The following is a 15,586-nucleotide window of genomic DNA, read 5'->3' on the forward strand; positions in this document are numbered from 1 at the left end:
GGAGCAAGACGGTCTGCTTTCGCTTGCTCTGAGCTGCACGAATAAACAGCAGTGCTAGCTTGTATCATGGTCACAAACACGAACGGGTCAAACAGCTCAAAGCTTTAGGCTTTCGTTGTCGCAGCTGTAGGTCACATCTGCTCAGGCCACTAAAGGAGCAGGGCGTATTGCCACGACTCGGCATGGAAGGCTGGCTGTGTGCAGAACCTGCCCGAAGTGGCTCCGGGGCTGCACTGCCCTCCAGGCTCTCATGCAGCCCAAGCCCGCACGCTGCAAAGCCCAGAGCTGAGATTCTCGTCAGCTGCTGCCACAGGGCTGGCTGCATTTCCAGCCACGCCGGGGAGGGGAGACGGGACCCCCCCTTTCCTTAATCCATTCCAAGCACCATACTCTGAGGAGCGAGGGAGCTGTACTGCCCCAGGTAACTACACTGCTAGGGTGCTCGTTTGCTCGTTTTGCTGTCTGGGCCATCTAAGCACACGCGTTATACAGCGCATTTCATTTAAACTAGTAAAAAGAGCAGTGAGCAGACAAATGCAAAGGGACACATCCCGGGTCCGTTGCAAGTCGGTCCTGAGCTGTAGTTGCAAGAAAGCCATTTCCTTAAATCCTGATGGGACTAAAAACAGTAAAACAAGGAGCAAAGGCACCCCCAGGCCCTTTGCACAGAAACTCTTCAATCCCGCATAGAGTTGGTCTTGCACAATACGACATTTGAAGATAAATAAGCTCCCAGAAGCTAAGTGAGATTTACAGAAGGGCATAAGCATTTGGTTTGAATAAATTTCAACAGATCGCCTGCTCCAGCGTGCTCTTAGGCCCCTCTAGGGCAACCTGCTTCCTGACATTCACCCTTCACACGCTTCCACAGCGCGTGGCCTTCAACACATTCATGCAAGTTTCTTTAATTTACCTGTATTTACCTTTTCTGCCCTAAAGCAGTGCGCACCCTTGCTTGCAGGAGTACTGTGCATAGCCAAGGGCCTGGGAACGGTGTGTACTCAACACCTTGTTCTCCTCTTGCTCCCTGGTGAACTGTTTTTCACCACTGCAGAGCACGCTTGTAGCCCCGTACAATAACTGCTTGCACAGAAAACACCCATGTAGCGCCTGGGATTACAGCAATGCCACCTGCCCCCACGAAAAAAGCCAGTTCTCAGGTCATTGTGAGATGGAGAAGCAGCAGTCCGTAGCGTATGCTACGGGGAATTCTTGCCCCAGAGGCCTTTTGGACATGAACAAGTATGGAAAGAAAATGGTTTTGCTGCAACATTTCTGCTGGACATAGAACAAGGAGAGGATGTTTTTCCTGAAAAACTGACTCCCAGTTACCAGGGTGCTGTTTCACAGAGACACCAAGCAGCAGTGGAGCCATCCTTACAGCATGATCTGCTGCGCAGGGCAGCTGGGTGTGCACAGACCGCACTTCTTGGCTTGAGAAAAGCGACCATCCCTTACACCACTTCAGAAAACGGTAAAACCTGTTTTCTAATCTTTTTCCCCTAAGAAAGCAGCCAGCCACACTCATTGCGGTGGTCTGAAGATACACAAAGCCAATGAACAACCCCTCTTTTGTACAGAGACCGGCAGCAGAGAGCACAAAGCTGTCAGGGCAGCTCACCGTTACCGAGCCGACAGCCCGACCTGTTGAGCTCGTGGGTCCTGAGCTCCTGCTGGTTTCACCAGCCCCACAGCATCACGGTGCAGCGCCCTAGCAGCACCCCTTGGCATTCAGAGTATTAACGAGGGGGAGTTACGGGCCTTAGCTTTGGTGACAGCTGACGGGCCTTCCTGGGAAACATTAAAAAACGCTGTACGGCTATGGAAATTCACCTCAGTGGAGCATCCCGGCCAGTTCCACTGTTGAGTAGCTGCCTTCCCTGTTGCCCACACCCCCTCCTTGCTCGGCTGCTCTGCCAGCATCTCCTTGCTGCTATTACGTCTATTTCTGCCTCGCCACTTTTCCAGCTCCTGCAGCTTGGAAGGTCCAACAAGCAACATGCTGCAGCGGCTCGGCTTCATCTCCCGTCTCCGTTACACTTCCCTGTGCAGTCTCTGCCCACGCTGCCCGAGGCCAGCCCAACCTTCCCGTCAGGAGCCCACATCGCTCTGCGCAGCCTTATGCGTTCCATTTATCAGACAGGAAAGCATCGCTGCCCTTTCCCAAAGCAGCAAGAGGGCAAATCCTTGGGTACTGCTTTAGTGGCAGTCAGACACGGAGCCAGAGAGACTGCAGAGACAGCCGAGGTCATTCCCTGCCATCGGAGGCACAGCCTGCGCTTGCACTTGGACCATGGCTTCCTCAGCTCCAGCTCAGACATAAAAACAGGGCTTCTGAACTACTGCAAGCCTGACCCAAACGCTGCCCTGCGTGGTTAAAGAGAGGCTATTTCTGACCTGTTTCCGTGCATTTATCAGCTGATTGGAATACATTGCAGGCATTTGAAAACACAAAGGAGAAGAAAAAAAGCAAGCTGACTTGCCAAGCTGGTCCAGTCAGTGCTGAAGAGGTTACCCAGCCTAAGAGAAAAATCAGATCCACAAATCAGACGTGATGGGACTCCTTCCCCCCTCCTCAGTCTCATTCTTCATTGTTTAGGTCAAATAAAATATGTTCCCATGGTCCTTACAAATTCCTATGGAAACAAGTTTAAACAAACAAGCTGCTAGCCCATGTCTGGACAGCGAGCAGCAGCATTACTTTAACACAGGATCCTGAAAGCGGCGGTGAGCCCAGACGCACTGGAGACGCTCGCAATACCACCACAGCGCAGAGCTAGAGGCCAATTAGGCTCCCAAGGGCTCCCGTGCGTCGGGAGATGCGTTCAGACCGTGTGCAGGACGGGCGGCAGCGCGTTCCGAGCGGGAGGAGGGCGCCCAAAGACCTTGTTAAGCAGAAAACCACCCTGCACAGGCAGACCCTGCACCTTGGCTGTACCAAAGTGACGCTGCAGCTCCTGCTAACGGGAACAACCGGCAGACCTACATGGGACGCAGCTAAAGCCTCCCTGCTCCTCTCATTTCTGCCTGTCCCGGTTTCTGCCCAGAATTAACCTGCACTACATGAGAGCGTGTGGCCAGCGGCAGGCGATGCGCAGGAGCCTCCCGGCTGGAGCGGGCTGGCAGCAGATGTGCCAGCTCTGCCTCAACGGGCCTCTGCATCCCCAGAAGAGCGGTGCACGGGACACAAGAGTGCTGCGGAGGACGGCGTGCTCCAGCAGCTTCTCCACTTCGGTGGCACCACACACACCAGTGAGTCCTTACTAGGAAGGCACCGCCGCCTCTCCTCCCTTCTGATGCCAGTTGCCACTTGAACAAACCTTCCTCAATCTCACAACCAGGTGCCTTCTAGCACCCAGTATTTGGCAAGACGCTGCCTGCGTGCACAGGCTGACTCGTGTCGCATTGGCAAACCCTGAGGATGTGCCTGAAGTTGGTTTCCCAGACAAAGCCACCCTTCAGGGCTGTCAGCGTATGGCTACTGGCACACCACCCTGCGAAAACCCAGCTTGAGCTACAAAACCTCCTCTCCAGCACTTGCAGCCCTGCCACGAGATCAGTGCAAGAGGACTACCAGAACAGACAGCGTGGCCCCTGTGGTCACCGGCTGGTTCCCTCTGCTGTAAACTGTGGCAGGGACTTGCATTCCTTCTCGCATTTTTTGCAGCATCTCCTGTCCTCAGGAAGACATCTCTTCCAAGCTCAGCCAGAAACACTGCTGAAAATTAAAATTCTCTTTTACCCAAATAGCTTCAACTGGTCCACCTGGGGAAAACTCAAGACACACAAGCCCCACATCAAGACAGGACGTTTGTGTTCAGAGGGCGACCTCCCTGCTAACCTAACATCAAGCCAGTGGTGCCAGCCATCACCAGGTGGAATTTATGGGGGATTTCAGGGTTGCATAAAGCTGGGAATTACGCATGCAGGAAGAACTCCCACTGAACCACACCGTGAGGAGTCATAGGTTTCTGTGAATGTGTATTACACCCCTCACTGATCGTGTTGCTGAAGGAGAACAGGAGTCCTCAACCCCCTCTTCTTCATAGGTCAGGCTTGAGCCTACAGAACGGCCACGTCATCGCTCTTAGCATAACTGGCAGATGGCCTTCAGGAAGAGCTCATGACAGGGCTTAAAATGTAGGCTGAATTAATTGCCTCGAGGACTGTCCCTGCAGGACCACATCCAAGTAAGGCAGGGGGCAGGTGGGTCTCGAGGCTGACATGAGCTAACCCACAAAGGCACCTACTTGCAAGTGGAGCAGCTGGGGCTAGGAAGGAATTTTTGCGGCAGGGCTGTATGGACACAAGAGTTGGGGTAGGGATCATGAGGGACTGAAGCCATCGGCCCCTCATTCCCCTCCAGGTGCCGCCAGCCAGGAAGAAGGGCTTGTCACGGTCCCAGGCTTTGGTATTGTAGCTGTGAGAGGGCAGGAATGGGCTCAGGGAGTGCCTGCAGGCTGGGTCTCACCTTGGTGAAGCCAAAGGACAGGTATCTCCTGAAAGGGGAAGGAGGCAGAGGCCTGGGAGCAATCATTTCTCCTCCAGTCACTGCTGGATCCAGAAAAGGACATCTGTCCTTTCCCCTGCTAATCTAGATGTGAAGGTTATTGTTCAGTCACTAGATGCCACTTTGAGCAGTGTAAGGTGCCACTGACAGTAAGACACAGCTCCTGGTGTGTAGGCAAGACAAAGCAAGAGCTCAAACCTGCTCCTAAGCCTGCTGCAGCTTAAAATCTGTCACATCTCTCTAAGAAGTGTTCAGTATCTCATCACTTTACCCCTCCGGTTTGGGTTACCATGTGTCCAAGTGGTATCATGGCCAATGCCTACATGGAAAAGCAGTAAAGCAAGTAATTTATTTGTAGCTGTCTTTAATGTAATGCACCAGCTGGATGCGAGCAGCTGGTTTATAGCAAGCCAGCAGCCAGGGGGTTGTGGGTAACTGGAGGTACACTGGTCACAGCTCTGAGAAAAACTGCTCTTGAGTAGATGTGGGTGGTTGCTACTAGCATAGGAAAAAAAGAGAACTGCAGCAAGACCTGGGCTTTAACACCGTGGAAATGTTAGCTAAGAAACACTTTTCTCATGAGTAGGAACAAGCAGGGAAACGTTCAGTTGGGACAAGGGCTGGGAATGCCACAGTCTTTGACATTTTCTGCTTGAAATTTCAGTGACTATGGAAAGCACTATATAAAGTCCTGTTCCAAAAGGAAATATCCACCATTATTCTATGGCTGGAAAAAACAGAGGAAGAACTACAGCTGCCCCTAAGATCATGTAGCCTGGGTGGATGCTGCTTCCCAGAATGGAAATGGGTAGAAAAGCCCAAAGCGAGGGGTCCTGCATGACCCACGGGCAGTTTCACAGCAGTGCCCAACCTGTCACAGAGCCTGTAGCCAACACTGCTAATTACGCTGTCGGTACCTGCCTTCACCCAAACGAGTTTGGAAGTTCATGCCCCTGACTCTTGGTCCCTTCAGAGCCACAGCTTTACCAGAGGCCCAGTGCAAGATTGTTTCACAGAGAAACAGCAGCCAAGAGCAGAGCAGTTTCATGCTGGACTTGCAGCAAACGCCCCAGTTTCCAGCCTGCCCAGCATGTTTCGACAGTACCTATGTGTAGGTGTCCCAGAAATACAATCTCTGATTCACAAACACCCAGCTCCCCCGTAGGGCTGCACAGCTATTTGCGAACTCCCACGGCGGTCCCACAGGCGCAGAGGAGGTAGCATTAGCCTCCCTAGTCGTTAACAGGTAGGCAAGAAAGGGAAGCGGAGCTACACTACATCATCCTTTGAGATGAGTTAATCCTTTGAGAGCAAGGATTAACTCCCCCATCAAGCCGAGTTTTTCCTGTAGTATCTCAGTTACAGTGAGTAATCCCATCAAGTCTGGATTGTTATCCTGCGCACACAAAGTCCTCCTTTGTTTAAGCCCAGAATTAACACGCAGAAGGCAGATATCCTTATCTCTGGGGTTTTTCAAACCCCATGCTACTTTTCCTGCAGCTGACAGGGCTGAACCACTGGCTGTCCGTGGCGGTGCCCCCGTTTCTGGGTGCCGGATCGGGACTCCTTACCACAGCTGGTGTCGAAGCACGGCCGCACCTCCTGCTCCAAGGTTCTTTACACGGCTGCCTGTCCTTTTTGCAGGTGGACCGCATTGCCTCCTCCAGAGACTGACCGCCACCGCCGCTTCGCCACTGTGTGAGCAGCTCGCCTCCCGTGCAGCCGAGAGCTTCAAGGAGAAGGAGTGAGAGGGGTGAGCTGCAGGCAGCTGAACCAACGCCCCTGGGCTGCCGCGTTCTCTGCCCAGACCCAACGGCCCTTCGTGGCACCAGTGAGCGTTGGTCAGGTCCTGGCTGCTCTGCGCAGCACAGGCTGGCAGCCCCAGATTTGAGTGTTTTGCACTAAGGCACAGAAAAACCCCGTAGATAAGTGACAGTCAGTCACAGGTTACTTGCTAGTTGCATTTTGCACTGCAGTTCTCACCTTGTTTTTAGGTTTTAAACAATAAAAGTCTCCAAAGATGTCTTGATTTTTAAAGCAAATGCCAAAAGCAGAGCATTCTGCTTTGGAGATGCCAGTTATGTCTTTTTTTGGATGGTTTCTTCCCTTCTTGGCTTCTGCAGCCCACGAAACAAAGCCAAGTTCATGACTCCCCACCACTCCCCCTTCTTTCCCCCTTCAGTGACAGTTTTAATGGCTTAAGCCTGCGTTGCTTTGACTTGGAATTTCTAACCTGCATGGTTAGGATGCGTCTTACATAGACAGCGTGTGAAGGTTGGATCTTCAATCCTTGTGACGGTTTTGTCACAAGAGCCTGGCTGGACAGCCCTGCATCTCACTTGGTGTGTTTAACACACCAGTCCCACGCAGACAAGAACAGCCAGCCAAAAAAACCAAAACCCCCAAAACCTGCTGAAAAGTCTATGGCAAGCTCCTGGGAGCGGAGAAAAACCATCGCCTTCCATATGATTAGATTAGAAAACTACAAAAACAGTATGAGACACGGAAGAGTGGTAGCTTGATGTTAATGCTGTGGGTCTGGGATGTCAAGAAATGCCTCTTGGCCCAGTGGGCAACGTTGCTTACAGGGACCATCGCCACAGACAGGCTGAGGACACAGCTAGGAGGAGGCATAGAGCTCCACTGCTATCAGCCCAGTGGGTGATGAATTCCTGAAGCTATCAAGCACAAGCCAGCCAGAATAGCCCCAGATCCCTGCTCCCTGGGAACAGATCATCACGCTCTGGCAGTTATTACCCCAGAAACCACCAGGATTCACCCAGACCACGCAGCTGTGACATGACAATTACCGGCATTTAGCACATGCAGTGGTCACACGGGTGCAGTTCAGGACTGAAACTCTTTTGCAAAGTGCTTTGATAACACAGATCTCAGTGAGGAAGCGAAGGAGACGTTGGTGTGATACAAGGCAACAGTTGAGGCTGGGTTATACAACTACAAGATTTCAAAGGCAGTACATTTGGGAGCTTTCATTTGCCTCCCTCTGCTTGCAGCTTTTTGGAGTGAAAGACCAAACTTTCCTGGTTTTAAACACAACACAAGATGCTCAGTCACACCCCTCTAAGCACCAAAGCTTTAACAGACCTGTGATAAGGCAGTGAGAGAGAGGTGGGTGCCACATTTGTGCCCAAGGCTGTCCACAGCCCTACACAGGACCTGCCACCAGCCCCGGAGCGCCTGCAATCTGCGGACAGCAGGTTTACCAGGGTCCCCATTTTCCTCGGGACACCAAAGCACAGAGTAGACAGCCTGCCTGCACAGTCCCCCCGCACGCTCAGCTGTGTGAAGTCCAGCAACGCCAGTGCTCTGGAGAGCACGGCAAACCCCTGGCACATGGGCCGTTTAAGTTATAAATCACTCCTTATCCCAATTCAATCAATATGATCTAGAATGTGTGTGTGGGGAAAAATCGAAAATACAACAAATGAACACCCCAAAATACTGCCTGTAACGTTTAAGCTAAGCCAGACCATTTTGTCCGGCATGGGCTGGAAAGGTGCACAGGCAGTTGTGCCTCCAGATGAAGGGCGCAAAATAAAAGATGTGCAGACAAAGCTCATTCTTTAGCAGAGGGCAGCCTATTGCAAACAGGAGGAAATATTAACTACAGCAGCATTGCAGAGGTAAATCCGCTGAAGACAGCGGATGAGTTTTCTGCCTGACTCATAACGCTAATTTGCACAGGCACCCAGCAGCAGCATGGATGCTTAGGCTCTGATGTAAGACACGGCAGTAAGGGGCAAATGTTTCCAGCTGCTTCAGGAAGCTTTGGATCAGGCTGTGCAGGGGGGATGCAGAACTGCAAAAGGACTCGTGCCTCCAAGCCCGGGGTCACCATACCACCTGATCCCACCCTCACATCAAACGCTTACTCCTAAGCCAGGACAGTAGGCTTCTGCTTGGGCACTGCGGCCCTGGAATACCCTCACTTTTCCCACCATCTGAACACGAGCGTGGCTGCTGTCTGCCAGAACCACATCTTAGGACAATAAAGGACAGTTGTGTATATGTGAAAGTAAATTTGTCCTCTCCTCCTTGCACTGTTCTTACAAGCCTCGCACACAGGCCTAAATAAACGAGCTGAGCTGCGCTCTGCCTGCTTGCATTGGTCACTGTTGCACAAGTCACGCGCTCAGACACTGCGGGCCAGGGCTAGTACAAATCTGCTCCTCCGAAATGCATTTAAAAAAATTATAGAGCAAAAATGTTTCCAGACTGCACCAGCCTAAATTAGATTGACAACGCAAAGCTGGAAAAACCCTTGATGCTGGAAAACCCCAGAAAACTGAAGCACCAAGAGCGCAGAAGTGTGTGCGCAGGCTGCTTCAGTCCTTCCAGCAGATCCACTCCTGCTGCAGACCTGTGCAGCTCTGCACGAAATTGCTACTTGAGAAAACATCCCCCCCCCCTTTCATGGCCTAAAGCTCCTCTAAACTCCTCTAGCAGCCTGAATATGTTCCTGTCTTCCCTGGAGCATGGGAAGCAACTGTGAAATCCTGCAGTATTGATGCATTAGCAAACTGCAGCATTTTGAACTCGCCAGCACACGAGGGTGTCCCAGCCCCAGCCGCAAACTCTTCCGAGGAGGGGGCGAGTGTGGAAGTGGCTTTCAGCGCGGCTCGTCTCTTTCACGTCTTTTCTTCTACAGAATGGGAGGCGGAGGGGAAAAAAAAAATCCCCCAAACCAACATCCTGAGCTTCCAGTGAAGTGATTTATCACCGAGCTGGCTGCAAACAGACAGACACACATCATCATTGCAAATTAGTTCTGCCTGTCTCCCCAGTGGAGTTAGCTGTGATTAAATCATATTCCAACAACGTCAGAAAGGGAGGAAAAAAGAAGTCAGGAATTTTTGGACAGGAAATACATGGGAAGAGGAGGGGAGAGGATTAAACAGGAGTGGCATATCATGTGTGAAAGACACGACCTGTTCCCCGCTCTCTGGTGCACAGTTTCTGCCCTCCTCCTACAGCAGTCCAGGGCAGGACTTTCCTTGCCACAGGGGCAGGTACCCGCTGGGAGCCGCGGGCCCACTGCCACAGACTCCTCTCCTGCTGGTGGTGAAACCCCTTTCTCACTGAGGTCTGTGCAAGCTCAGCTGAGCTGCAAGCCCAGAAGGAGTTGGCACCACATCACATTTCTGCAGGCATATGCATGTCCTTCAGAACAACGTGGGGAGCGCAGGAAAAAGAACATCCTCACGTAGTTCATTCACTAAAGCTGTCCCCTTACAGGCAAGGTCTTCTGCACACGAACACACCGCCTGCGATTAAAACGATCCAAACAAACTTAAAAACAATTCTGTGTCTGTTTTAGCTCAGAATCATTTAAAACAGGATCGGACTAAACTTTTTTAGTTCCTGAACTGATTTTATTCACAGGTGGGGATGAACCAAGGACCAGGGCCACTCGTGGTGGGAGCAAAGCTCCCACCTCCATTGCAGGAAGAGCACACCATTGCATGACACCAGTCTGTCCCCAGTTGTCGTTGGCCTAACTGGTGGGGGGAACCACTCAGAGAAACTATCCCACGGCCTCCAGCCACGAGCACCCACCAGATGAGCCTTCCAGAGAAGGGATCCATCCATAAGGCTGTATGAAAATTACTTGGCTCTGCCAAGTCTGACATCTTTTAGACACGTGCATTAGAGCCTACAGTAACATTTGTCAGTTTAAAAGAATACACTCAACCTTAAAAAGACCTCTAGTAAAAAGAAAAAAAAAAGTTTATTTTTCATTTTGGGCCACACCACAGTTTTCAGTAAATATTATTTTCCAGATAAATAATTTGTTGTTGTAGTTTTTAAACCCATAAATAAAGCTCGCTTGTTAAAGCCCAAATCTGAATTACTTTTCAGGGAAATTAAAACATTTCCCTCGGGCTTTTCACCAGCATTGCCCTCCCCCCTAAATACTGCAGTAAACACAGATAAGTAAAGAAGATCTCCAAGAAAAAAATCCTGCCTCTGTGCAGACAGCTCTATCCTGCAAAATATCAGTGGTCGCTGCCAGCGGGTTTTGCAGCTCCACGCCGTGCCCTTGTGCCCCGTCGAATCCCTGCCCCATCTCCCACGCGTGCTCTGCCCCAGGACCGTGGCCCCAGCTCACCACCGACCTTCGGAGCCAGGGGAAGTTTTGCTTCCTCCTTGGCGATCCTACGTGGCAATTTGTTTAAACTGATTTCCCCCCCCCACCCTGCTTTCAGAGCTGTTCTGCAGCTGATGCTCAGAGGCATCAGTGTTTGCAACGGTACAGTTCCTCCTCTAAATCTAGATTATTGTGTTCTCGTGACCTTCATCTGCTAACACCAAAGTATTAAAAGATCCCATAAGCTAGAGGGCTCCCTACCTGCTGTTCCGATCAAGATCTGCATTTACCCTACCGAATCAATGGATTCTCTGGCAGGTTTCCAGCAGTTCGCTCCTTCCTTTTTGTTTCTCACATTCTGGTCTGTTTCTTATTTATTTAATTTTATGTTGTGGGAATGTAAAAATGTGCCACAGCGGATTAGGCCGGTGGCCTGGGTGGTCCAGCACTTGGCCTCAGTTGGTGTCTGTTTCAGCCAAATTGTTTCAGTGAGAAATCATTTTGAAGAGGTATAAAGCAAAGGCCAAATCCTACAGTCCTTATTCAGGCAAAAATCTCTGCAGACCAGTGAGGGGCAGGATGCCCCAGCACGTACAGCATTGGCAGCCTTCTCCAGACCCCAGCCCCTGCTCCAGCTCACTGCAATGCAGCCACCTGCGTCAGCATGGGGCAAACTACCTCCACAGTCACGAGTCACGTAACTCTGCCCATGCTAGAGCTGGGGGTGCACAAATTAAGCAAATAGGAAAACCTCTGCTAGAAAAAGGCACAGTCGATGACACAGGACCCCTCTGATTTATGCCACCCAGCCACTAAGGGGTACTCAGCTCTAAGACCGTAGGCTACAGGAACATACGTGCGATGCTGCTGTATTCTGCTGCACTGCAACGGATAGGAGAGATCTGCAAACACATCTCCCCACGGGGCGACAGCGCAGGCCGGGTGGAGCCCCTCTGTATTTCCCTGGTGCTTTTTTACTGTCTGATCAGCAAGGAGAAAACCCTCTCACTCCAGAGGTCAACAGCCACCCACTGCTGCCAGAACAGGAGAGAAACACTGGGCACAAACCTGCTCTGTTGCTGCCTACAACCCGCTTGCAGCAGCTCTTTTGTAAAAGATGGAGGGCACAAAGTAAACGTGGCATTTCTCTGGCGTTCACGCGCATGCTTCTCTCAGCTGTCTGGTACATATGACACGGGGCTCTTCTGTTTTATGAGAAAGTTTGTTATTGAAGCCCAGGCTTGGAACACTCTAAGCATGGCTATGGAGTTACAGCTGGAACAGGCACGAGATCAATATATCTGGAGACAGAGGGAAGCTCTGGCCAAGTGAAAAATCAAAAGTTGTTTTGCAAGGGGAGCCAGATTCGCTTCTCAGGCATCCTATAGACCAAGGCCTAAATCCTGGAGTGCTTGTCTTGGCCCAAGTCCTGCCGTACCAACCTCCCAAACACACATCAATGCTACGTGGAGGACAAACAGCACCTCTGCAAAGCTCTGAGTGCTGCTGGGGCCTCTCCTACCCGCACTGCCACAGGAACAGCATGCCCGTGGCCTGCAGCGATGCACAGTGGAATGGGAATCAATGCGATCCACTACACAAGCATGCATCAAGATGCTTTTGTACCACTACTTCACACTGTGTCCAGACTAAGAAGAAGTCTGGGGAGTTTTCACAGTTTGCAGAGGACCTTCAGATCGTAGGATACAGTTACTGATGCCGGTCCTCCCATTTCCGAGATGCTTCTCAGGAATGTCTGAAAAGCTTTTGGCTTTCGGATGAAAACCCAAGCCCTCGTTCCCCTTTAACATTTGCCTTTCATTTGTTCCCACATGTCAGACAGAACAGCCCCACACAGGGAACTCCTTTGTCTGCTTGGCCTTTGCATGGAAACAAGACGGGATGGGGCACTGATAGCGTCCAGTCACGATTAGCAGCCAGAGCAGGGCTTTCTTAGTCACTATCTCTGATGTCTTCCATTTATAATGGGCACTCTTTAAAACCTTGCCAATTTGGCCTCAGATAAGTAGATAGAGTTACCTCCATATTTGCAGCATTATCTAAACTTTTCCCTGACTGCTACAGAGAATGTTTGGATATTTAAAGAACCAGCAATCTGTTAACAGTAACTAATCCTGGGTTTCTTTTTCAAAAAGCTCCCGAAACTACGCAGCCATGCCGGCCCTAAGAGAACAGCAATGGAACTGAGACCAAGCTACAGAGGATGGCACTAATCAAGATCCTGGTCCTGCTGCAAGGCTGAAGGACACAGGCACCATAAGGGATGTCCAGGCTCTTGCACAAGCCAGCACCAGACCTGGGGTCAGAAGCACAAGCCTCTTGAGTGTACATGCGCAACACCTGGTTCGAGTCATTAACCATAAATGCCAAAGGAATGTGCGCACCAGCTGGAAACAGCTTGTGAGGTAGCAAATGGCCAGGTTTTGACTATTAAAAAAAGAAAGCTGTCATTGTAACCTGTAATTCTAGTTCACCTGGGCTCCAATTTTATTTCTGAAGCAACAAGCTCCACCACCAACTCTGCTCCAGGAGCTTCGTCCTTATATCCTCTAAATCCAGCTTCTCCCAAACCCTATCTCCTCTCTGAGAAGGAGTTTAGAAAGCAAGGGGGTCCATTCTGAACCTTGAAACTCAAGGGGAGGGCCTCCCTTACTCCTTACCTCTTTCTTCAGTCATTCTAACCTCAGTCCTACCTTGATTTTTCCTTTGCATATTCCATTCATTTAATAAGTAATAGAGCAGACCTTGCCATCGAACTTTGTTAAATCACACTTTTAGAAAGTCCTATTAAAAATCACTTTTGAAAATACCTTACGCTCCTGTCCAAGCGGGGCTGCCCCTTGGGGTCACACAGATTGCTGCTGTCCGGGAAATGGGTGGCATCACCTGTCCTGGGTATAAATGGTTTCTGTTGCTGTGGATGCACCCCCAGACTGGTTTGCACGCAAAGAACAAACTGCATGGGAACCTGATTTCATAACATTCCTGATCTCCGCCAGGAAAGCCCTATTGCTTTGTAAAGCCAGAAGGACCGGGAACACAATTACTGAGGACTTTTTCTGGTTTTGTTGCCTCTGAAGACTGACACTGCCATGTGTATTCTCAGTTCACCCAGTGCCACGGTCAAGAATTAAAACTGCATTTCTCCCTCAGCGCATTATCTGGGTCAAAGCAAATGACTCAGTCTCCTAAAAAAGCAGCTAATAAGCTCTCCTACAACTGAAAAGCAGAAAAAAATGGTTTGCTGTCATGTTTTAAGGACAGGCTATTGTCACTGGAGGCTAAGCACCTAGGATGCAAGTAATAGCTCTGCCACCGACTACCTCTTTCATCCTTCACAGGTTATTTACCTCCACATCCTTCTCTAATAAAAAAGAAAACCCCAAACTTATTTTATTTTGCAAGCCACTCTGGGCCAATTATTTTCACCAGATTACCTCAAGCAGGCTGGGGGAGCAGTCTGGACCAAGCCATCCACATCCCTACCCAGACAGGCACAGTCTCAGAGGCAGACAACTGAGAATGACTTCAGAATTTGACCTTCTGGGCTGGACTGTTACAAAAACAAACAAAAAACTGTCTGATGCTACTACAGTTATTTCAATACACTTCTAGCAACTGCAAATCTCTCCAGTTTCCATGACAGCCTGTGAAATAGGCAGCTGTAATTACTATTACTTTAAGCCAACAGTGTATCTCACACACACACACAGAAAGACACTTGTCTTACCCCCAAAAAAGTAACTACCGTCAAATTCACTCTGTATCATGTCAAAATTGAAATTCCCAAGTTCTGCCCTGTGGGGCCTTTTCTGGCAGCCAGTGGAAATGCTGCCCGTATATCTCATACTGGCTCCCTTGGCTCCCTGCTCTGCACTGCATTAGACACAGCTAAAAATACCTTCGATCCATTCCTAATATTTTTTCCACATCTGCCGTTGCTGTAGTTACCAGAGAGCCTGCTATGCCATTCTGAATAGGGAGGGTGAGGCACTTTGCTCAGCCATGAATGGTGAAGGAACCGTCCAGAAACACGACCTCTCCATGAAACGCAGCCCGTGAAACACTCCCAGCAGCTCCTCTGAGCGCAGACAGGGGTTGCTATGGCTTCCCAGGAGCAGAGGCAAATCTGGAATCAGGCTCCATCCGTAGTAGGGGCTCTTCCCAAACCAGCAGCTGCGGCCCCTTCGCTGTCCCCTAGAAACACCCCTTTGCTGATGCATAGCTTGATCCCTGCCCCTGCTCCCGGGGACTCCCCAGCTCTGCCCCACGGCTGCGATCCCCACCCCATGCCAACAGCACAGGTAAACACTGGAACAGTGGGGCCAAACCAGGATGCAAGCGGCTGAGTGGAAGAAAAGGAATGCCGATGTCTTATTTTCATTTGAAAACAATAATATCAGAGCCCATCAGGGTGCTTGCAAGCCCTACCTTAAATAAAACCTGGGAAACAAAACCAGCATTCTCCTCAGCCGTACCAGTTTTATCTGAACTCGGGCACTGCAGAGCCAAAACAAGTCAAAAAATCTCACTTTCCTAGAGGATTTTTCCTAGCTTTTCCAAAAACAGTTCAAGCTTTGCCTACACAGGTCACAGCAATGGCAAGATAGGATATTACATGGCAACGCTGACAGGCAGACAAACATTTCTAAGGCCAAAGATGCTCACATTTCACATGTCACCCATCACCAAAAACAGATTCAAGGAATGCAGACGTACTCTATTTCTGCCTGGCTCTTACTTTCCCAGAGACTTTCCATTGAGTAAGAAATACTTGGAAAAAGGATCCTGACACCCCCATTTCCCAGTCATCTACTAGTGAGCCCTGGATGTACCCAGAGACCACAAGATCTCATGTGCAAGAAGAAATAAGGACTAAGCATCTTCTAGAAGAAGCTAAAGACGTTCACACCCAGAGGCACGAGGCAGCAGGCCTCAACGATATG

General features: G+C 50.3%; 1 protein-coding gene across 3 annotated transcripts in view; it reads left to right on the forward strand.

Moving 5' to 3' along the window:
• Positions 1-13,010, forward strand: part of GFPT1 (glutamine--fructose-6-phosphate transaminase 1) — a 54,246-nt gene extending 41,236 nt beyond the window's left edge. For 2 of the 3 annotated variants that reach the window (XM_075444859.1, XM_075444856.1), the window contains exon 19: positions 12,776-13,010. In XM_075444859.1, coding sequence (XP_075300974.1) covers positions 12,776-12,853 — 78 coding nt within the window. In that variant the 3' untranslated portion in view covers positions 12,854-13,010. Of the gene's footprint in view, positions 1-6,154; positions 8,557-12,775 lie in introns of those variants that run through there. The other variant, XM_075444858.1, reaches the window with a different exon arrangement.
• The last annotated feature ends 2,576 nt before the right edge of the window (positions 13,011-15,586 follow it).

This window comes from Opisthocomus hoazin, chromosome 28 (assembly GCF_030867145.1).
Source record: "Opisthocomus hoazin isolate bOpiHoa1 chromosome 28, bOpiHoa1.hap1, whole genome shotgun sequence".
NCBI classification, from domain to species: Eukaryota; Metazoa; Chordata; class Aves; order Opisthocomiformes; family Opisthocomidae; genus Opisthocomus; species Opisthocomus hoazin.